The sequence below is a fragment of the Callospermophilus lateralis genome, chromosome 13 (genome assembly GCF_048772815.1).
Source record: "Callospermophilus lateralis isolate mCalLat2 chromosome 13, mCalLat2.hap1, whole genome shotgun sequence".
Classification (NCBI taxonomy): domain Eukaryota; kingdom Metazoa; phylum Chordata; class Mammalia; order Rodentia; family Sciuridae; genus Callospermophilus; species Callospermophilus lateralis.
Window position 1 is genome coordinate 33,848,003 of NC_135317.1, and position 21,512 is coordinate 33,869,514.

The 21,512-nt window shown below is 39.1% G+C and overlaps 2 protein-coding genes across 4 annotated transcripts; both read right to left on the reverse strand.

Annotated features, from left to right (window-relative positions):
* Positions 1-888: 888 nt before the first annotated feature.
* Bmi1 (BMI1 proto-oncogene, polycomb ring finger) lies at positions 889-11,062 on the reverse strand. Of its 3 annotated transcripts, XM_076872996.1 has the most exons (11): positions 10,828-11,062; positions 5,926-6,056; positions 5,328-5,424; positions 4,755-4,810; positions 4,613-4,663; positions 4,327-4,435; positions 4,202-4,247; positions 3,685-3,783; positions 3,261-3,341; positions 3,035-3,173; positions 2,868-2,952 (listed from the first exon to the last, which is right to left on the reverse strand). In XM_076872996.1, exons 2-11 carry the CDS (start codon positions 6,035-6,037, stop codon positions 2,945-2,947), a joined length of 798 nt encoding a protein of 265 aa, XP_076729111.1. In that variant the 5' UTR covers positions 6,038-6,056; positions 10,828-11,062; the 3' UTR covers positions 2,868-2,944. The 3 variants fall into 3 exon arrangements, with proteins under 3 accessions (XP_076729109.1, XP_076729110.1, XP_076729111.1); XM_076872994.1 differs by having other exon boundaries at positions 889-3,173; positions 10,828-11,061; XM_076872995.1 differs by lacking the exon at positions 10,828-11,062 and adding an exon at positions 10,371-10,471 and having other exon boundaries at positions 889-3,173.
* A 1,209-nt stretch (positions 11,063-12,271) lies between these two features.
* On the reverse strand, positions 12,272-16,150 carry Commd3 (COMM domain containing 3). Its single transcript, XM_076872997.1, has 8 exons — positions 15,964-16,150; positions 14,532-14,643; positions 14,363-14,426; positions 14,233-14,267; positions 13,826-13,886; positions 13,684-13,740; positions 13,533-13,592; positions 12,272-12,629 (listed from the first exon to the last, which is right to left on the reverse strand). The coding sequence occupies exons 1-8, from the start codon at positions 16,100-16,102 to the stop codon at positions 12,570-12,572; spliced, it is 588 nt and encodes a 195-aa protein (XP_076729112.1). The 5' UTR covers positions 16,103-16,150; the 3' UTR covers positions 12,272-12,569.
* Between the last annotated feature and the right edge of the window lie 5,362 nt (positions 16,151-21,512).

Here is a 21,512-nt window from a genome sequence, read left to right on the forward strand (position 1 = left end):
TAACATTTGAACATATGGATATGGAAACGAAGCAATGTGGTTGGATGAGTTAAGTCAACTAAAGGGCAACTTTCTTTTTTCAACTCAGTGCAATTAACGGCCGGCAATTTAAAAAGGAAAAAGTACTTGTGAAGTGGTATGCAAGTGTAAAGCAAGACAGATTACTATTTATACAAGAGCAACCAGTCTCATTTTTCTTTCTGCATTTAAGCTAAAAATCTGTGAAATCAATTGAGGCATTTTCTGTGGACTATTTTATTAGAACTAACTTTGTATTAAGGATTCTAGAATACTGTCACAAGCAAAAGTCAAACTCTAAAGCTGACTTTTCGTGTACTTTGCTTTGACAAACTGATTTTCACAAGGTTAAGATTTTTAAAGTAGTAGTTCAGTAAATGTTTTAAATCTTACTTGTCAAAACTGCAATAGTTAAGAATGCAAACCACGATCAACTTTTTATTAAAAGGCAAATAAATTTTGGCTGAAATATCCTTTTAAATTTGGGCAATTTTCAAATTGAGTAGGGACAAATATCCACTTCCAAATAAAATAAATGGAATAAGTCACAAAGTATGGTGAAATAGTGCTAAGGAAGCCATAAATGCATCTGATATTTTAATAATTTCAAAAATAAGTCCATCATAAAGAGGTTGAGATAGATGTCAAGTCTTTGAGTTCTGTGATTTCAAAACTTGGTTTTGTGTAAGTCAAATGACAAATCCACCAGCATTTACAGTTTTTAGGCTTTGAAAAATATCTTTTCATTCTTTATACATATGATCATCTAAAGTAAAAACAGTACTTGAAACTTGCATCAACTAACTTTTCTTTGTCAAAGATAATATGAAAAACATAGAAGCCTAGAAAAATGAGTTAAATTCACCAAAATTGGCAAACATCGGTAACTTTTACTTCAAAGATTTTATAGTAAATAAACAGATACATCTTTCAGTGGGTTCTCAAGCAATATACAACAAAGCGTGTACTTCTTACCAACATCACTATAAGACAGCAATGTATTCTCTTTAACTTTTACCTGTTGGTAGTCCACTACAGGGTTTCCAAAACTTCTGCACATTGTGCTTTTCATATCAAATTTTTATTAAAGATCTTAGCTATTTACTAAATGAATATCCTTTTTTATTGGACTTTTCCCAATTACAAATGAAATTTCATTTTACATCTATTATTAGAAACAACACTTACTATGGGACTGTACAAATTTAGGTTGAAATAAAAATATATGTATTTTGTAGCTTCATAAAACATCATTTACTGAATCTTTAAAGAAAGTAGAAGTAACAGCAATATATGTAAAAGTAATGATTTAATGACTATAAGCAAGACAAAGCAATAGAATTGTGCTTCTTTTGCAGACTGAGGACAATGAAATGTTTAGCTACAATTTCCATACAAACATGAAACAATATTCATATAGAATAAACACCCTTACAAATAACTGATGGGTGATGAACAAACACCAAGTTCGACCAAAGCAAAACATAACTGAAAAGTGTTGGGGTTGTTTATGTTTTAAATTTAACATGCTTGCTCTATTTAAAAAATATCTGTAGAAGTTCATAATAAATTGCTTGTATTTCCAGACATTACATAGAAGGCATATTCCATTGTTAACTGTTGTTAAAGCAATACTTAAGTTTGAAATTATTCTTATATCACATATTAAAATAACTTTAGATAAAATGCCTTCTTCCAGCAATTAGCTGGTTTATTTAAAAATTTGTTTTAGAATTAGTGACAAATATGCATTTTAAAAACACATTAATTCCACTATAACCAATGGAAAATTAAAACACTATTTCCATATTCTTTAAAGCTTTTCTTTACTGCAACAATAATTTTCAAAGCAAACATGTATTATTGGAGGAAAGTCAGTATCATGATGACTTGCCAATTGCTTCCAATGAACAGAATTTAGAATTAGATATCCATGTTGAAAACAATCTATGCTGATAAAAGCAAGGCTCAACATAGGGCATGGGAATCTGCAAAGGTCGAACCAGCTGGGAGAATTTTAACAACCATTTCTGAATGCATGAAACACAATATTTTCTTTATAGTATTTATAAATATATCATACAATACTGTTTCCTGTTATGTCATATACCAATATGGCATTGTACAACAAGCATAATGCCATCTGATTCTTACAAAAGCGAATCATTTAAACAAGTCAGTAAAATAAAGGGTAGTACCCGCTTTTAGGCATACAGATTGTAAAACTGAAGTTTACTTTCCTTTGATCGGTTTTGAGTAGCAACAGAGAAGTAAAAATCAAACAGGAATCAAAATGGCTAAATATGCAAGAAATTGTTATTCACAGTGACATGGCTACATAGAATACATTATTCTATGCTTATTCTTTCTGTTTGTTGAATTTCAAGATAAAAAGCACTTGTTTTCTACAGGTTCACAAAACAGCGTAATAACAACAACAATCAAGGAGAATGTAATGTAGGTGTTAGTTGAGATTAACAAACTATGGCCCAATGCTTCTATCCACTGCAGAGTATTTCCAAACCCAAACAATGGTTACAGAAACCATTTCACATCTTTCCTAACACACAGGAAAACAAAACAAAACAAAAAACAAAAACCTTGCCTGCCTTCTCAGAATCCAATTCTTTATTGGAACAATCTTTTCAATTAACGTCCATATGAATATCACATCTAGTCCATCTTTTATAGTCAAATTTAATGTCACTACAAAAGAAAGCAAATTGGACGATAGTCACATGTATTAGCATCTATAAAGCTGTAATGGCATGAAGATATCTATATAAATCAGGGGTTTAAAATTTTTTCCTTAATAGTCTCAGGAATCAACCAGATGAAGTTGCTGACGACCCATTTACAGACGATTTTCGAGGTCTATTGGCAAAGGAAGATTGGTGGTTACCGCTGGGGCTGTTGCTGGTTCCATTCATAGTACTGGAAATGTGAGGAAATTGTGGATGAGGAGACTGCACTGGAGTACTGGGGCTAGGCAAACAAGAAGAGGTGGAGGGAATACCTCCTGCTGGGCTGTTGGCCTTGTCACTCCCAGAGTCACTTTCCAGTTCTCCAGCATTTGTCAGTCCATCCCTCTGGTGACTGATCTTCATTCTTTTACAAGTAGGTCGAACTCTATATTTCAAAGGAAGTGGACCATTCTACAAAGTTAAAAGGAAAAAAAAAATCACTCTTAACTCTTTATATGCACTGGATCACCTTAATCTAAGAGTAGATAAACTACTTACCCTTCTCCAGGTATAAATGTAGGCAATATCCATTAGTGTATAGTAATCTTTCAAAGGTTCCTCTTCATACATAACATCAATCTATTGAGAGGTATTTCAATTATTAAGTAACAAAAGAGCAAAGATAAATCTACAAGCTTTTCTCATCTAAATATAATTCGAGAGTGCAAGAGTGCTTTAATTTTTTTTTCTCCAGACACTTGGTCAAAGAATTCTTCACATTTCAAATGGAAAACATTTACAGAAATTATTAAGGGATTTGTTTTCATGGAATAAAAAATATCCAAAATATTTAAGAGATATATTAAACTTTAACACTAAATTTAAATTTTTTAATATTGATTTTTGGATTTCTGGATCTGGAAAGAAAAAAAATTAAATTAAAAAATCTACATAAAATGCATGAAAGCTATAAAGAAGGTACCTGGAAAGTATTAGGTATGTCCATTTTACTTCTGAGAAACTTTCTTAAGTGCATCACAGTCATTGCTGCTGGGCATCGTAAATATCTTTTATCATTCACCTAAGAGTACATTTACAAAAGTAATTTTTTTCAATTCCTAACTTTCAAAGAAGAAAGTTTCAATTCAATTGCCTGAATATGATATAAGGTACTAATACCAAATCAGATGCAACTAAACTCAACTATACTTTGAATTTACTATTATAATGAATACTAAATAAATTAATTTCTAGTAAACTTTAACTATATTAAGATGTTAAACATGAACTATGTAAAATAATTTGTAAGAAGAGCAACCATATATAAAGTAATTTCTAATTATTAAATATCCTATGTAAATCCCTCATAAACATTGAACATGACCATTTTCTTCTAATTATCAGCAGCACTTGACCCCAGAATATTCTAAAGAGCAACAAAACCCTCCATAAAATCTAGAATCCATAAATCTTCACCATTTTTATAATACAGAACATACCTCCTCCTTAGACTTCTCTTTGTCTTTGTTTACTTTCCGATCCAATCTAAGAAACAAAAACTTATTAGTGAAACAATGTATCTAATAGACACATTAGCATAAAATAGATTTCCTAGAGAATTTACCTATTCTGGTCAAAGAATTCAATAGATAAGCTTATAATCTCATCATCAGTTATAATTCTCTTATCTTCATCTGCAACTTCTCCTCTATCTTCATTAGAGCCATTGGCAGCTATAAAGACATTACAAAATTTAATATTTTAACAATTAGACATTTAAAATATTTTAGACATAGGAAAATGGAAGGGGCACTCTGAAGTAAACTCAATTTTAATAAATTTCAATTACTGTATAAGTCTCCCCCCAAATAAAATAATTTCTGCCCTCCACCCCCCCTCACAAAGTTTACCATCAGCTGAAGGATGAGCTGCATAAAAATCCCTTCTTCTCTTCATTTCATCTATGGGGTGGGGGGACGAGATTTAAGCATTTGGTATAGCAGATAAAACCAATGAATAATCTTTTTAAATTCATGCAAGCAAGTTACTCACTTTTGAAAAGCCCTGGAACTAATTTGTATACGATATCTTGAAGTGTTTTATCGGACCTGAAAAAGAATAAGTGAACCATTGACTAGTATGGCAAAACTAAAAACGTTCCTAAGTTTTTATAGATTCTTTATTTTTTTGTGTGCTATAGCATTTTACTTGATTGTGATGCTTTTTATAACTAGTAAAAACTATGACAGTAAAGTTCTCTACATAGTAGTACTCTTTTGTATCAACAGAAACATACTTTGTGCCTTTCAAGTTACTAAATTTTCTAGTATGAATAGAGAATAGAGAGAATACAGAAGGACTTTAAAAATCTTATTCTCATCTGTCATGAAGTCAAGAATACAAAAAGGAGAACTATTTCAGTTTTTAAAGGACAATAAAAAACTTAAAATCACTAGAATAATACCGAACATTGTCTAAGCTTGATCACCATTAAAAGAAATTTCTAAGAAATTATCTTTAGAAATTATTAAAAGACTACTCTCCACAAAGCACCAATCACCTTCTCTCTGTAAATTATGCAACTCCAATAACAATTACAAACAAAGACTTTAATCATTTTCCTACCTTATATTTAGCAGTGGTCTGGTTTTGTGAACTTGGACATCACAGATAGGACAATACTTGCTGGTCTCCAGGTAACGTACAATACACGTTTTACAGACTAGAAGTAGGAACATGTAAAGTTTTTGTACATTTAGAAATCAGAAGCTAGGACTGGGCTAAAGCTCAGCGGTAGAGCACTTGCCTAATACGTTTGAGGCCCTGGGTTCGGTCCTCAGCACCACATAAAAATAAACAAGTAGAATAAAGGTATTGTGGGGAAAAAAACTTAAATGGAAATTAAATGGTTTTTTTTTTTAAAAAAAAGAATCAGAAGCTAATTAATATAGTGTCGGAAACTGAGAATTAAAAGCAAGATGGTAAATACCAAAAGGTATTTCCAAGGAATCAAACAAATTAATATTCTGACTACACTTACACATTGCATACTGGTAATAAAGTAGGTAGTAATAAAAAGTCAATAAATTGAAGAGAAGAAAATGACTCCCACCAGTCTTTACCAATATTCCCAAGGATTATGGTAATTGTTAATATTCTATAAACTTCAGGATGAACTATGGAAATATAGGTGAAACAAAAAAAGGGAGCTGTCTGTACTTACAGGAATGTAGACATTCTATTATGGTTGTGGCATCAATGAAGTACCCTCCACAAAGCACACACATTAGGTGGGGATTTAGCTCAGTGATCTTGATTCTGGTTGTTCGATGCATTTCTGCTTGATGAAAGATCCTGTAAGACAGAGATATTGGCCATAATTCAAAGAAAATGAATCAAGATTATCTCTAACTCCTAGTAATTGTACACTCTGAAACGCTGAGGCATTCATAAAACTCGTTTAACACTGTACAGCTGGACAGTCCCAACGTTTTCTACAGAAGGAATTTACTAATTAGATCTGAGTGAATTCTACAGAAATGGTGAAAAAGATCCAACTAAAGTTACATCTGGTCTCTCAGGTCATTCCTGGAGTGAGATGAAAAGGTCTGGGGTGGGGGCTGGGAGCCTAGCGTATTTGAGCCTCTTTCTTCCATTTGTCCTCCAGCCTAGCAGCCCCAAGGCTGCTACTGACACCACAGTCCCCATAGATATTTATTAATCACTAGGGCTTGTTCCAGGTCTCCGGAATTTATTGTAAAACTTCCTCACAGATCTTCAGTCGAAAATACTGGGTTCTGGTAGTTTTAGACGGTTCAAGCAACCAGAACCTGGCAGGTTTTTACGCTTACAAAAGGAAAACAAATTCTGTTCTATCTGCATCCCTGGAATTTCCGGAGCTGGGTGCCGGCCGGAGGAGAAGCACCTCTAGTCAGCCTCAGGCTGGGGCCTGAGCACGGAGGACGGCCGGGGACCGGGATGCGAGGGGCGGATCCGGCGGCGCCCGGGGCTCCATCTCGCTCCGGATTCGGAACTCGCCTCAGTCGGGGTTTCCATAGCAACTTACACTTACACTTGGCATCCGGCCACCGCTGCAACTCCGCGCAGAGCCCGGCCCGAGCCCCGAGCCTCCGCGGGCGTGCGGGGCCGCCAAGCGGCTAGCGCGGGGGAGGGGCGGCGCGGGGGCGGGGCCGCCGCGGGGGCGGGGTGGGTGCGGGCGCTGCCGGCGCGGGGGTGGGGCGGGCCCGCGAGGTCCTCCAGCCCGGGATCACCCGCGGCCGCGACCCGTCAAGCAGCTTAGGGGACCTCAGAGCCTGTGGCGGCAAACTGCTAAAGAAAATGCAAACCGCACTCCCGGCCATTTCGGACACTCTTGGGGGCCTCTTTCCACGTAGACTGGGTTTGAAGAGCTTGTTTCATATCTTGATTCTTTCGGACTGTCCCGTTAGCAATCGCTAGGTCAAAAATTTCTCCAAGGGACCTTTTGAGAATTGCCAACTGTGCACTTAGCCCCAAACTGTCAAGGCTCAAGTTGCAGAGATGTTTACTGAACCGAACCTCTTTAAAGCTTCCTTCTCTAATAAGACGTTCTCCTGTAGGTTAGATGAACCAAAGTTTTGGATGGGTTGAAAACTGAATTTGTTTTACCAGGCGAGTGGAGATGGGGGTGGGGGTGGGGCAAAAGCACTGTGCTTTATTCGAATAAACCATGCTGGAAACTAGAAAAACTAATCGGTAGGATAGTGACAATATGTAAAGAACCATGTGACCAGCCCATTCCCAACGCTAAATCAACACCTTGTCAACCCACAGTAACGATAGGAGGGGAAAAACAAATGTCATTTTTCTCAGCCTAACGTCCATATAAACCCCCCTGAATCCCCACACGATGAAATAATATTTTCAAAAGATAATATACATTATAGAAAAGTCACGGTGGGGAACAGTCTGCAACAATACACCACAGGACAATCAGGGAAGTCAATTACTTCGTGTAGTAGTGCTGAAAAGTAACATTTCTTACTATCACCCTACTCCATTCACTTTAGAACCTGAAATAGACTAAGCTTCTAGACCTGACTGGACTACTGCTGCCTTGAATGGAAATCTAGGAACTTGTGAAACTTGCAGTAAGATGCCTCTGAGGCTTTATTTCTTAAGGAATCTTAATGCAGAAGAGGGAAATACCAATCAACATACCTCAATAGCTGAAATTGAGTTGAGTACTGAAAAATGGCCCCCAAACAAACCAAACCTCTTATGAAAGTGACCCCAGTGACAACCAGTAATCTCACCCATAAAATTTCTTCGTGTGTGATTCCTCAGACATCTTTGGACTACTTGTTTAGAATAATACTGACAACATATGTTAACATAAATCTAAGTGGCCTGGCAGAGGGGCTGTAGAAGGAGCAGTGCCCTAAAGAGTAGCAATATTTAAGTCCAATTGTACTTGATGATTAAAGACCAGCCTTCTTGGTGCTTAAAGAAAACTCTCCTTGTGAAACCACAGGATCTTTCCTAGAAAGATAGTTAGCAAGGTGATAACTTCTATTTGCCTGTGAAAGTATATCACACTAACACCATGGATCATGAAGTTCACCAAGGGGCTCCAATAAAAACAGCTGCCTTTATTTCTTCTCTACCTTACAGAAAACCAAACACCATACAAACACAATAGTAACTCAGAGAATAATCAAACCACAGAGGAGGGTTATCTACTGGTTGGCTTTGAACATTTAAGTCCTATGTACTTGACCCAAAAACCCTTTCAAATTCATCCTAAGGCTTAATTCACACAACTCTCCCTCAGTTCAGAAGAATTTGGCCACAGTCCTATTAGTGTTTACAATGCAAATAAATATTACTTTGTTGCATATATAAAAATCAGCCCTTAATCTTTTTATCCATTGGAAAGTACTGACAATCTAACGAGGACTTCCAAAATGTTTGACATGCTTGATAAGGTTTAAGAACAACCTCTTGCACCTTAGAAATAAAAACCTAATAGGTTTCAACAAAGAAAATGCCCTTAAGCTACTAAAAATGCATCAACGTACATGCTGGAAGTGTTCAAGAATTAAAACTTGTCATTATAGGATACTCAGTTGGGGCTGTCAGTTTTTAGTTGGAGGCCTAACACTAGTAATGTCAAAATGAAGGAAAACAGAAACAAGATCTTATGTTAACTTAACAATCAGTTTGACTACTGCAATCTAAGAAATGCAAATTAACTCCATAACCCTAGTTGGGGCTCACAGCTCTATATAAGTATGGGTAAAGTTGGGGTTAACTTGACTCTTTGGGAGAATTTTGCATATTTGGACACTTAAATACACCCAATAAATCAGTGGTAGAGTATCAATGGATTTATAAAATATAATTAAGTGTGTGATTTTCTTACAAAAGCTTGTATGTGTGTGTGTATATGCATGTAAATGGTCTCTATGACTTCAAAGATATTGTTACTAGGGGGCAAATTAATTTGTACAGGTAGGTTATTTCAAACATCTCTACACTTTGAAGGAGATGTATGGAAATGAACTCAAATATAAAAATTTTAAATTTTTGCTCATAAAAATCAACTTCTAAGAAAATTTTCATTGGTCTACTTAAAACCAAAATGTTATTATTTGGGCTAAACAATCTAATAAATTGTAATGTCAACCATTTACATCCTTAAGTATCAAGTCTTTAGTGTACCTTATAATGTGTTTCCAAAACTTGGGGGTTAAAGTTCCTCTATAATTTGAGCTACTCCTAACACTCAACATAACACTAACTTACACTGCGTTTGGATAAATATGCTGGGAATTTTGCCTACTTAAAGGGAAGGGGTTAATACATGAGTCTCTTTCAAATATTGAACCGTGACCACTAAGCCCACTAAATCCTTTTATTGCAATTGGGAATGATCAAAGTCTCTCTACTTGTTTACTTCCAATTATTAACTGTAAATCTCTGGGGAAAGGATCATGCTCTATCGCTGTCAAGCCCAAATGACTGCGTAAACATAAGCAATCAACTTTTTAGTGCTCCTTTTCTAAAGCATCCCTTTACCACATGACCTATGCTGACATTTAGCAAAACATATAAAACGCAGTGGACTTAAGTCACGATTCTGGGAGCATCCCAAAGTAGAGGTAGAGAAAAAGTCGCAGTCTGTGCCAAGGGGTTGGGGGGGTAAGGAAATGGGGAGAAAGACGTGGAGAAAAGAAACCTCTACTACCAAGACTAACGTCCAGTCACCATCATCACTCCAAAAAAAAAGCTCCAAATTTGAAATGCCCACTTCCCAGTGAGCACTTCCCGACAATGTTCACAGCACTTGTCCAAGACTCCCAACAAATACCACCTTGAAAACTTTACCATTTTCCACACAAATGCAGAAGACCTTGGAAACAACTGGGAACCGCCATCTTACAAGCCATCCAATTTCACACAAGTGTCCCTCCAACTTAAGTTAATAAGATTTTTGTTGGGGCTCTCCCCAGTCTAACAACCACCTTGGCGGGATCGCTGCCCCCCACGTAACCCGTCCCTATAAAATGGGGGCGTTCCCTGGATGTTCAAACCCCTCAAAAGCCCTTTCTTCGGGAGAGGAGGGAAGCCACTTGACCCAAGCAGCTCCCGATTTCAGGAGCCCGTCCCCGTTTCATCAAAATCTACCTCTCAACAAAGGGCGCTGTGGCCGGGAGAGCCGCGGAGGCTGGAAATAGAAGTGTTCTTCTCGGGGACCATGTGCGTCGCGAGGGTGCAGAGGGGCGCGCGGGGGAGAAAGGAACTAAAACGTGGGGCCGCGCGCGGCGCGTCCGGGCTGAGCGGGCGGCGGCGGCTGGAGCGGCGCCGAGCCCGGCTGGCGGCGGCGGCGCGGGCTGCGGGTCGGTCCCGGCGCCGCGGGAGGCGGCGGGCGGCAGGCGCGCGCTCGCGGCGCGGGGCGGGCGGCGCGCGGGCGGCGGCGGCGGCGGCGGGCGGCGGGGCTCGGCGCCCACGCTGTCAGCGCCCTCCCGGCCGGCGCGGGCCAGGCGCGGGGGGGCCGCCTCCCGGCCACCGCGGCCGGTCCGAGCCCCGCGCGGCCCCCGCCGCCCCCCGGCCCAGTCCCGGAGGCGCCTCGCCTCCTACGTACCCGGAAAAAGCAGCCGGCGAGAGGCGATCGAAGCGGGCGGAAAAGACAATGAAAGTTAAAAGTCGTTCAGCAGAAAATGAATGTGAGCCAAGCGGCCATCTTGAAGCGAGCTGCAGACGCCGCTGTCAATGGGCAACGAGCGCAGCAGAGAGGAGCCGCGGCCGCCGCGCTCGGCTCATGCTGCCTCCCGAGCCCGGCCTCCTCCTCCTCCTCCTCCTCGGCCTCCTCCTCCTGGGCCTCCTCCTCCTCCTCCGCCTCGGCCTCCAACGCCTCCTCCTCCTGGGCCTCCTCCTCCTCCTCCTCCTCCTCCTCGGCCGCCGCCGCCTCCTCCCGCTCCGCACTCGGGGGAGGGAGCGCGCGGAGGGGGCGCGATCGGTATTATTCTGCGGGGCTGGGAGGTGTTTCTAATCCGGATCGGGGCTCCCTCGCCAACATCCCCATTGTCTCGCCCAGATCTCTGCCTTTAATACTACGATTATTATTTCATAGTTGCTGTGGGGGGAGGAAGGCGGGTGGGGGGCGCCGTGTGTGCGTGCGGGCGGTGAGGCGGGGGGGAGGGGAGGAAGGATGAGGAGGGGGAGGGGAGGGTGGAAAAAAATGCACCGCTGAAGGCAGAGTGGAAACTGACACCGGCTCCAAAATGGCTCAGAGTCCGCCCGCCCCCTCCCCCTGCCGCCCCCCCACCGGGTCACGTGCTCCCCTCATTCCTTAAGGGCGGCCTGGGAATTAGTGTCGGTGTAGTCGGGCCCGTGGCCGCCCCCTCCCCTCCGAGCCGCGCGCGCAGCCCCCTCCCCCTCGCTCAGCGCCGCGGCGGCGCTGGCGCGGTCGCGGAGACATTTCTCCACAGCGCCACACGCGCCACCCTACTCTCGGCGCGGGCATCGCTCCGGCCCCGCACGCCGCGCAGCCCACCCCACCCCCCCGTTATTTCTTTCTCTTGAGCGCCCGCCTCCGCCCGTGGCGCACTCGTCCACGGTCTCTCGCGGACCAGGGCACTCAGCCGCTGCCCTCGGCGCGGCCCTGCCGGCTCTACGCGCCGCGGCCCAGACTCCGGCGCCGAAGCGCGGAACCTGCGCCGGAGTTGGGCTCACGGAAACAACAGCGTCCGCCCCAGTCCTCCCGCTGCCGCGCCCGCCCCTTCCCCCCTGCCGGCGACCAAGGCGGGGCGCGCTCGGGCAGCGGCTAGCTCCGGGGCAGGGCTCCTCGCCCGGCGGGCGGCGAGGGTCGGGCTGCGGGCGAGCCCTGCAGCGCAGGTAACGGACCGCCTTCGGCCGCCACTCGGCTCCGTTCCCGCAGCTGGGGTCCTCGCCGACCCGGAGAGCGCATCCTTTCCCACTGTTGAATCCGGAGAAAAAGCGGTCGTTAACAGTTAACGCTAATCGTGTCTAGCTCCTCGCAGAAAGTAATAATTAACACACCGACTCCAAACACAACATCACCACTCTTTTGTGGGAATACCAGCTTATTTATTCAGGGTGTAATATTACTTCCTTTCGTAAGAGTTGAAAAAGACAAAACAGAAGAAATGTACAGTTAATACTAAAGACAATTAAAATACTTAGGCAGAATTTCCCTCTTAATCCTTTCACACGTGTCAAAATTAATGAGTATCATAAATTCAAAAGGAGGGATTTTTTTTCTACCGAAAATTGGGACTTCCAGCTCGCACAAACGATGCTTCCACTGAAGGCAAGACGCATCTGGTTTTCCTCTAGATTCGGTGGATCTTTAGCGTCCCCAAGTTACAACTGAGTTGCTCTTTCCAGGCTTTTTGAAGCATCTTTAAGTTTCCCCACCAAGTCCTAAAATACGTAATATAATGCCATGTTTTAAGGATGAGACATGTAACGAAGTATCCAAGTTCGAAAGGGGTGCAAGAAAAAAGTCGGGAGAACACTGTCAATACAAGTTTAGAATTCACTAGAATTTTAACCTTTGACAAACCAGTATCTGTGAAAAGAAGCATTTTCCCTAAAATATCTTCAAATCGGCTATTTGTCCTCAGTTTGAAACATGATTTCTTACGGAATCCTCTTAACTGCAGGGTGTATCTAAATTAAATGTCTCAAGTTATCTAACGAAGGTTATGCTGTGTGTGTGTGTGTGTGTGTGTGTGTGTGTAGTGAAAGTTTCAAGTTTGTTACATTGAGATGACTGCAGGAGATGTCTTTGAAAGTTTCAATTCCATCTAAGTTTCCAAGACTGATCTGCATTTTTTAAGTGCTAAGAAATAAATTCGTTGTTATGCCCATCAGTGAATGTACTTTTCAATTTCCCCAATCTTACACTGGCAGTATAAAATTTTAATATACTTTTCTTTTCATAAAAAAGTCATTTAAAACTGCTGCTTAACAACCCAATTTTGAAGTTTAATTCAATTTCTGAAAGGAAAGAAGATATTTTCAAAGTCATGCTTTTAATTTTACTGTACCTTACTAAATTAAACTCATGAATTGCAGGAATTTACACTTAACATTACACTTTAGAAATATTTTTTAAGTAGAAGGAAGAGCACTATAGACTACTAGTAACATCTTCATTTTCAAAGTGAAGTCCATGTTAAAATATTGCTTTTCAAGCCCCTTTCTCATCTTCTTCTTAACCATGGGTCATTTATCTGCTGACAGGTGATTATTTCTCTTTTAAGCTTTCCACACCATAATTCTCTTTATAAAGGAGCATATTCAAAGATACTAATACTGTACCTGTAATTGTTCCATGCTGCAACTAAAACTAATCTCTGGGTAGGACTGGGAATCAGTGTTCTAGGGAAGAAAAAATGCTGTTTATTTAAATCAAGAAAATTTAAATTATCATTACATACTTCATTTTTAGATAGGGGTTATCTATACATACCTCTACATTTAGCGTCACCAAATATGCAGGTTTGTACATTTTATGAAGTTGACTGGTCTAAAACAATACAACATGTACATATCAGTAATTATTTTTAAAAAGTTCCCTAAATCTCTTTGGAGAACAGTTTGCTAAACTTTACCTTTATCTGATATTCCAAGCGCCAAGAAACATCAGTTATATGAGGGAGAGATCTACCTATACTGAAAGATACAATGATAATTGTATATGATATCTTCAGAAAGCTTTTCAGTACTATCTTTTGCTAAGAATGTCTACCACTTCCTCATCTCCTTTTAATCCATTCTAAATTTAAAACATTGTTAAACTTCATTTCAAATTCTAAAGAGTAAAAGCATTCTAAAAATTATCTCAATTATCTTTTATCTTTAAAACATTAGCTTAACTTCAATTGTTTCTTTTGCCCTTTGGCCTTTTTCTTTGGGTCAGGATCCCAGTTTTTTTGCCCTATTTTGTTTCACACCAGCATTCTCCTTTCATACCTGCAAGTGAAAAGTGCCTCAGCTTGACACCTTATACAGAACCTACCTTCCCAGTAGGATTTCTAGAGAATTCTTATTATTCTGGGGAGGGGGAAAAAAAGAAAGAAAACACATCTTTGTAAATAGTGGAAAAGAAAAAGTGGTAATTGTTAATTTAAAAATTCAAAGTAAGAAACCTGATATTCTGTGCAAAACAGTTCTATTCGCTCTCTGTCAAATTTACAGTCTTCTAGATATGTGCTAGAGGGAGGGAAAAGCCAAAGTTTAGTCTGCATTTTAAAAACTGAAATTGCAATCATAAAGATATTATTTGAAAATAAATGAGTATTTAAATAAATCCTGTACCTTAGAGTTGACTTGTCAGCTCGGTGCTTTCCTGCCTCCAGTATGTAAGTTGCAGCTGCCGCATGACAATGTTTTAAAACCACAGGGTCAATATGTTTCAAGTCTGGGTGATCTAAAATAAATTAATTGCCAATGATGCCTGTGATAATAAGTTCTTTATAGTCATATTTCCAAAAAGGATATTTTAATTTAGATAAAAATCCCCTTTAACAAGATAACAATAATAATTCAACTATAGGGACTGTCAATTTTAAGTAAATGAGATGAGCTGCAAGGTCAATTGCAAAACAATAAAGAGAACACATCAATAATCCTGCCTTTAATCTGTTTTCAATTACCTTCTTTTGCCTTAGCATTTTTACTATTTTTAAAAAACATGGCTCCCAAAGAAAAAATAACTACAGTGGTCATTCTAACACTTTTTCAAAGGAAAAACAAAAGATAAACATTTTACATGATGAAAATTTTATGATAACTTTCACTCTAAAAATGATGAAACTTTAGGGTAAGTGGCTCCGTGGACATTAATACATCAAGAGAGGTGGAAAGGAGGGCATGAATTCAGAATATAAAATAGAAATTTCAAAATTCCATCAGTATTTTCAGGTTTTGACAGTCATTTTTTTTTCTTTTTGAGATTTACCCAGGTGGTGGTTACTATTTTTGAAGAACTTCCACTTTCATAATTTTTTTCACAAGTGTCTAGTTCATGAAACTACAGGGGAAAAAAACCAAAAATTTGAATTGTTGATAAATTTAAGAAAATTATCTAAAAGCGGTCTGTCTTAAAATATTCTCGTAGTCCATACTGACACTGCACTCCGCAATAGCTGATGAGACCTCTTAAGAAACTCGCTTTCTGGTAACTGGTGCGGAACAAAACATCATGCACCCTATTTTAGGGATCTGGGGGAAGAACCGGTGTAAAACACATTAAGCAGGAGTTGGAAAGATGATAGGAACCCGAGGTATTCTCCTGGTTGGAATATGTCAACACTATTTGAACTAGTAAGTGCTTAGGGAACAGACCCTTTTAAACCTTTGCTAGCTTAGTCCAGGAAGCTTGAATTACAAGGAGCTCCCCTGATGAAGTGCAAGTGTCAAAAGAGCCACTGTCTCAGACCAGTCTGAAAACCTGAGATGTTTAGGCCACAAACAAGACTTGAACACGGGCTTTACAAAGAAAGGAACAAAGAGACTGGGAGGGAAATCGGGCCAACAACGTGTAACCGGCTGTGTGCAGGTGCCAAGAGGGGACAGAACAATGCTCAGGGTCCCCTCTGGGTCCTGGCAGAGTCATGTCTCCACACTCCGTCCGGAGCGAAGGGCAAAGCCCGGAGACTTCCTCTTCCCGGGGCTTTCCCCCTCTCGTTCCTCTCCTCCGAGCGCCCCCTCCACCCAGGCCGATCCAGCTCCGAGTCGAGCTGCTTACCTAACACGGCCTCGTCCGCCTGGGCGTCCAGCAGGCTCTGGAAAGCCGCCCGGAGGAGAAGCGTGAAGGCGTTGGAGTCAAAGGAGCCGGGATCAGCCAGCATCTGGAAGCCTTTCTGCACAGACTCCGAGAGCTCCATTGTGAGCGCGCCGTGACCTTCGACACGCGCACCACGTGACACGCGCCGCGCGCTCAGCTGATGCGGCCGCGCGCGCACGCGGCTCGGGGCGGCGGCGCGGGCTGCAGGGCCTCCCCGCCCCGGCCTCCCCGCCCGCCTGCCCGCCCGCCAGCCGGCCTCCTCGCCCCCAGCCCCCGCTTCCGTCCAGCCCTTCCTTCTGAGCCAGCCGCTGGAGCTGCAGAGCCTCCGCCAGAGGGGCGGCCACGGGCGCTTTGTGAACGCGCTGGGCGCTTTCTCTCCGCTTGGCGCTCACACAGGGTGGTCGCCGGCTGGGTTCCCCGAAAGCCCCTGGGGAGGTGGCGGACCGCGTCCGGGCCTGCCCCCACCTCCCCGCCAACTGCGCCCTCCCGGCTCCTCGCCCAGCGCGAAATCCTGCGGGGAGCCGCGATTTAAGGCAACTGGTTTTGTTTATTTTTGTGGGGTTTTGTAACTCACCAGTTGGACTACGAAGCACTGCCCTTTAGGAGCAAGACCGTAGACATCTGGTTTGTTTTCACCTTTCCCTTGTCATCTCTTTCCTGCGTGGTGTGTGTGTACACAGAGCCACATCCATGAAGAGCGCGCGTGAGCGTACCGTACTCCAACAATTGGGAGATTAATAAATTATTCATGAACATTTAATCGGATTATTTAAAAAATTATATACAACTGCAAATAAACACCTTTCGAAGGCAAACTGCGAGACAAATTTTGTGCTACTGTATTCAGTACATCTGTGGGTCCAGGTTTAATTACTCAATCGAGTCTTCATAAATACATATTAGACAGTTGTTAGTAAAGTACGGCTTGTAATGGCAGGATCTTTATTAGAAGTGAATTGCTGTCTCAGATATCCATAACTTTAAAGATTTAAATTCTGTATAAAGTTTGAATTCCCCTGTATTTCTACAAAGTTGATTCGGAGAGCAGCAGTGATTCTTTAAAAAAAAAAAAAAAAAAAAAAAAGCGAAGTAAAATAAATTAGGTTATTATTATTATTATTATTAGAACTGGAAAAGTAAAAACTACAAGTTTTTGAAGGATGGAGGGAAGGGCTACGGAACAAGAAATGTATTTTAGTCTTCAGGAGAGATTATTTGCAACGTTAGAGTCAACGTGAAACCTTTTCTTCTTTGGCATAATTTAGGTACCTATTTGGGAAAAAATTTTTAATGAATATAGCCAATATTTAATCTTGCATCAGTATGTAAAGAGTAACTCATTTCACAATAACAGGACGCAAAGGGAATAATTTAGCGTCAGTAACAGGTTGAGTAACTACTCAGTCCTACTTTGAAAGCTTTGAAAGGCACGTGCACTTGAAGAGAGTATAGCAGCAATAAAAGGCTTAAAAGTCCCCCTAAGGTCTTTATGAAACAAACACCTATTAATCATGTTCATCTTTTCTTCCCATCTCTCTCTTTCTAAATTCCTTTCTTCTCATCCGTAGTAAAATGTCAGTTGAAAAGTTTCCACCTATCTGATTTGCACAGGGAATATTTTGCAGAGCAGAACTGTGTAAATGTTAAACAATATTAACAACCAACCTCATTATGTTTATTACACATATTTTATGACCCAGTATAGTACTGATTGTTAATACCCTAGTAGAATTTGAGTCTAGAACTCTAATCATATTTAATTTAGTGTCAAACAAGAGAGTACTAATGCCTGAGCATGGATTTTAAAATATTATTTTAAAAGAGAAGAGTAAACACAAGTGGTTGTGAGTTTGTGGGCATAAAACTTAGGAAATTCATGAGGATTGTTTCCATAATAACTGTCCTGTTACTCTCTTGCCCATATGTAAGTACTTTCTTTTAGAGGATGTTTGTATTTTTCTGCCTAAATATATTCATGTGTTAGGCCCAAGTGCTGGGTACATTTCCAGCTCACACAAAAATTTTAAACATACTTTTCTGATGCTGGAAAAACTGCATTTTCCTGCTGCAGGTACATTTATTTCAACTACGTTCAAAGGAGGCACAGGATTAAACATTTATTTGAATGTAAAATATGTGTATCTTTGAAAAGTCATTGAAATAGAAAAGTATGATCATTAAAAGACATATTTGCTCATGATTACTCAGATGTAGGCTTTCTTGGTGGCAACCATAAAGTCAATGCATTTTAGATTGTTAGAAAAACTATGTATGAACATATTCTACAAGTGTGGAAAAAACTCTTTAAAATTTTTTGCTTTGATCACTGAAAAAGTATTGGAACTTACATTAAACTTAAAAAAAATCTGCAGACTCAAAGCCAAGACTAAATTTGTCCTATAAATAGCCTTTAAAAAGAACAATTATGTGCAGCTAAAAATAACAATATTAAAACATCTTCATGTTAATAATTTATGTTGCCATATAAACTGCTAATATTAAGTATAGGATACTAATAAATTTTGCTTTTTTGAGAATCTGGAAATTATGTCAAGAACAATGTCTTAAAGTTTCAAAACACATCATATATTTTGAATTGGTTAATATTTTTATTCTTAAATTTGTTTTAGAAACCAACTTAATATTGGTCCCTGTACTGTAATTACAATTAAAATGGACTGGGATTTTTTATAGGCTCTCAGTAGTCAGTTTTCACCAAAGGCCTTATTTGCTGCATTTGTTAACTTTGTGAATTCAAATATTTTCTTTTTTAGAGTATTTAAGTATTTTTGCTTTTGTTCAAAGAAAACTGAAAGAAGGTATTCCTTTAGATTGAAGAGTTCATTGAACATCCATTGGGAGGGGGGAAAAACAATATGCTTAAGAGCCAATGTGACAGGCAGAAGTTTTAACTGGCATGTATACTATGCCAATCTATGTAACAGAGAATTTATTTTACTTCTACCCATCAAAAAAACCTGCTCATTTTCTACAGAGAAAAAAAATTTAAATATTTAATAACTACACATACACAAGAAAACATCAATACTGATTGTTTGGTCTTAAAACTTTGGGGTATCTATTAATTAAAATAGAATTGTTGTTTTAAGCTATTTAAACTACAAATGGACAATTGTAAGAAGTATTTTAGTTATGCATGACCTTTGGAAGTATAAGTCAAAAAGCATTTCTGTGAAGTTTATAAAACCTATCTAGATACATTTATTTTATTAGGTAACTTGGTAAGACATAAATTAAGACTTGGAGTTTGGTCAGTTTGTTGTACATTCATAATCACAGTTCAGTGGTTTCAAATTGCATTTCTGTCACCTACAATGACAAACACCAAATTGAGTATTCAGAGGAGACAACATAGCTTTTATTTTCAGTTAAATATACAATCAAAATCCTAATGATTTCTAAATAGTCATTGCTATAATAACTAATATACACAAATATAACCTTTTTCTCGCATAGTATAGCCTCATTTGTATATATGGATTCTAAAATAAAATTCAAATTCATTTAAATGAAATTAGTGTCAATGTGTGAGGGAAAGTAAAATGCTAGTTACATTAGAGAAACTGGAACCACAGGAATGAAAATCAATGACAGTATTCTCTGAAAGACTTCCAAAACTCATGTTTATGATTTTGTACAAGTTTTCTGGATTTTTCTTAAAACTTTTATTAAAGACACTTAGATTAAATACTGTACAGTTCAATTTCTATTTAAGTAATACTTTTGTCATTTAGTACCACTTAAAAATTTTTGCTTTTTATATAGTTTGTATTAGGAAAATATAAAATACAAAGCTTAAAATGTAACAGAACAATAAGAAAAATTAAATATTTTAAATCTAAATTTTAAAAGGTTGAGTTATCATGCTATTAAATCTCAAACATTTCCTGAAGAAAGGATATGTAATTTTGTTAAACTTTGCAAATAGGAAATTCTACAGTCAAGATATGGCAAAGAGAATACTTTTGGATTACTGGAGTAAAATTTGGGAGCTATCACTATTGGTGCCATGCCATGGTTTTGTTAACTACTTGAGTCAGAATAGGAAAATGAAAAAATTAAAGGAACATATATAAGCATCAAATTATAACTTTACTATAAAATATTTGTATCTAAGCCATCTACCATTTTTAAAAGATTTTCTACAGATCAGAAAAATAATGTCTTCCCTGCAGGGCTTCAGACTTAGAAAGTTCAATCCCTTATTTTGAAGTGAAGCAATTAAAGAAAGTAGGCTAGGTTTTCCCTTCATGAGAATAACAAAATCATATAAAGTTATGAAGTCTTCATCTAGGAAGAAATGAAAAATTGCTTTATAGAGATGAAATGAAAATAAACAATGCAATTTGATGGTTGCAAAGTTTAAAGGTAAGGAAATTAGGAAGAAATGAAAAAGAAAGCAATAACATCCCATGTAATAATCAATGAGAAAAAATAGATTAAATTGTGTCTTAGAGTTTCTCTACACAAATAGAGAATCTGCCTTTGAATTCAGTAACTGATTATCATTTACCTGTCATTTCTATGGATTTAAAAAAGTAAATTTACTCCTGAAATCACATAATTTAAACTCAAATTACCAGTGAACTATTGTGAAAACTGGGAGCTGGTCAGTTACCTAACAAATTCTGTCAAATAGATAATTTAGATAATAATCACAGTCAGCCCCTCACAACAAGTTGATTTTTTTCCTGCTAATTTATGAAGATTGCCACTTCAGTTTTCTACATCATGGATTTGGTATTAGCCAGAATGATGCATCCTTTAGCTGTAAGAACGAAAAAGAGAAGCATAGACATGTTGAAACGAGTTCACTTTGATGAATACATCTACTTCTTCCATATGTGTGAAGACCATTCTTTAAATTGCTAGTATATTTTTTAAAAGAGGGGAAGAAGGATGGAGAGAGGAAAAGAAGAAAGAGAAAGGAAGAAAAGGAAAGAAAAAAAGTAGGCTGGGTTTTCCTTCATGAGGAGAAAAATCACAGAAAGCAATACTCCAAGTAGATCATCTGTCCTGTCCAGAATCTAATCAGTTTCAATATGTTCTACATTTAGACTATCATAGCAGAGAATAACTAACAGATTTCCTTTCTATTTTGGTTCTGGATTTGGAATCTATTCTAACACTGTATTTTCTCATACCTCAGAAATTAGAGTTTTGGCCAGATCCGTGAATTCCAGCAAAACACTGAACAAATGGGCCTATAATATGGAATATTGTGTCTATAGTGATAATTTTTTAAAGTTTGTATTTTGAAAGCATGCTTTTTACATACTAAAATTGGAAATATGGGCTGAGGGTGTGACTCAGTTGGTAGAGTGCTTGCCTAGCATGTGTGAAGCACTGGGTTCGATTCCCAGCACCACATATAAGTAAATAAATAAAGGTCAATCAACAACTAAAAAAAATTTTTTTAAAAAATTGTGAATTTAATTAATGTATAAATTTCACATTTATTTCACTTAAGCATACATAATTTTGCAAAG

What these genes read in the sequence shown, in the direction of transcription:
- Bmi1 (XM_076872994.1), bottom strand. Translation starts at nt 6,037, where the DNA reads ATGCATCGAACAACCAGAATCAAGATCACTGAGCTAAATCCCCACCTA. An exon ending in AGTTCCAGGGCTTTTCAAAA is followed by an intron (nt 4,664 to 4,754) that starts GTGAGTAACTTG and finishes CCCACCCCATAG; the next exon opens with ATGAAATGAAGAGAAGAAGG. An exon ending in GAATTCTTTGACCAGAATAG is followed by an intron (nt 4,248 to 4,326) that starts GTAAATTCTCTA and finishes TTTGTTTCTTAG; the next exon opens with ATTGGATCGGAAAGTAAACA.
- Commd3 (XM_076872997.1), bottom strand. Translation starts at nt 16,102, where the DNA reads ATGGAGCTCTCGGAGTCTGTGCAGAAAGGCTTCCAGATGCTGGCTGAT. An exon ending in GCTGACAAGTCAACTCTAAG is followed by an intron (nt 14,427 to 14,531) that starts GTACAGGATTTA and finishes CCCTCCCTCTAG; the next exon opens with CACATATCTAGAAGACTGTA. An exon ending in CTAGAAATCCTACTGGGAAG is followed by an intron (nt 13,887 to 14,232) that starts GTAGGTTCTGTA and finishes TGTATCTTTCAG; the next exon opens with TATAGGTAGATCTCTCCCTC.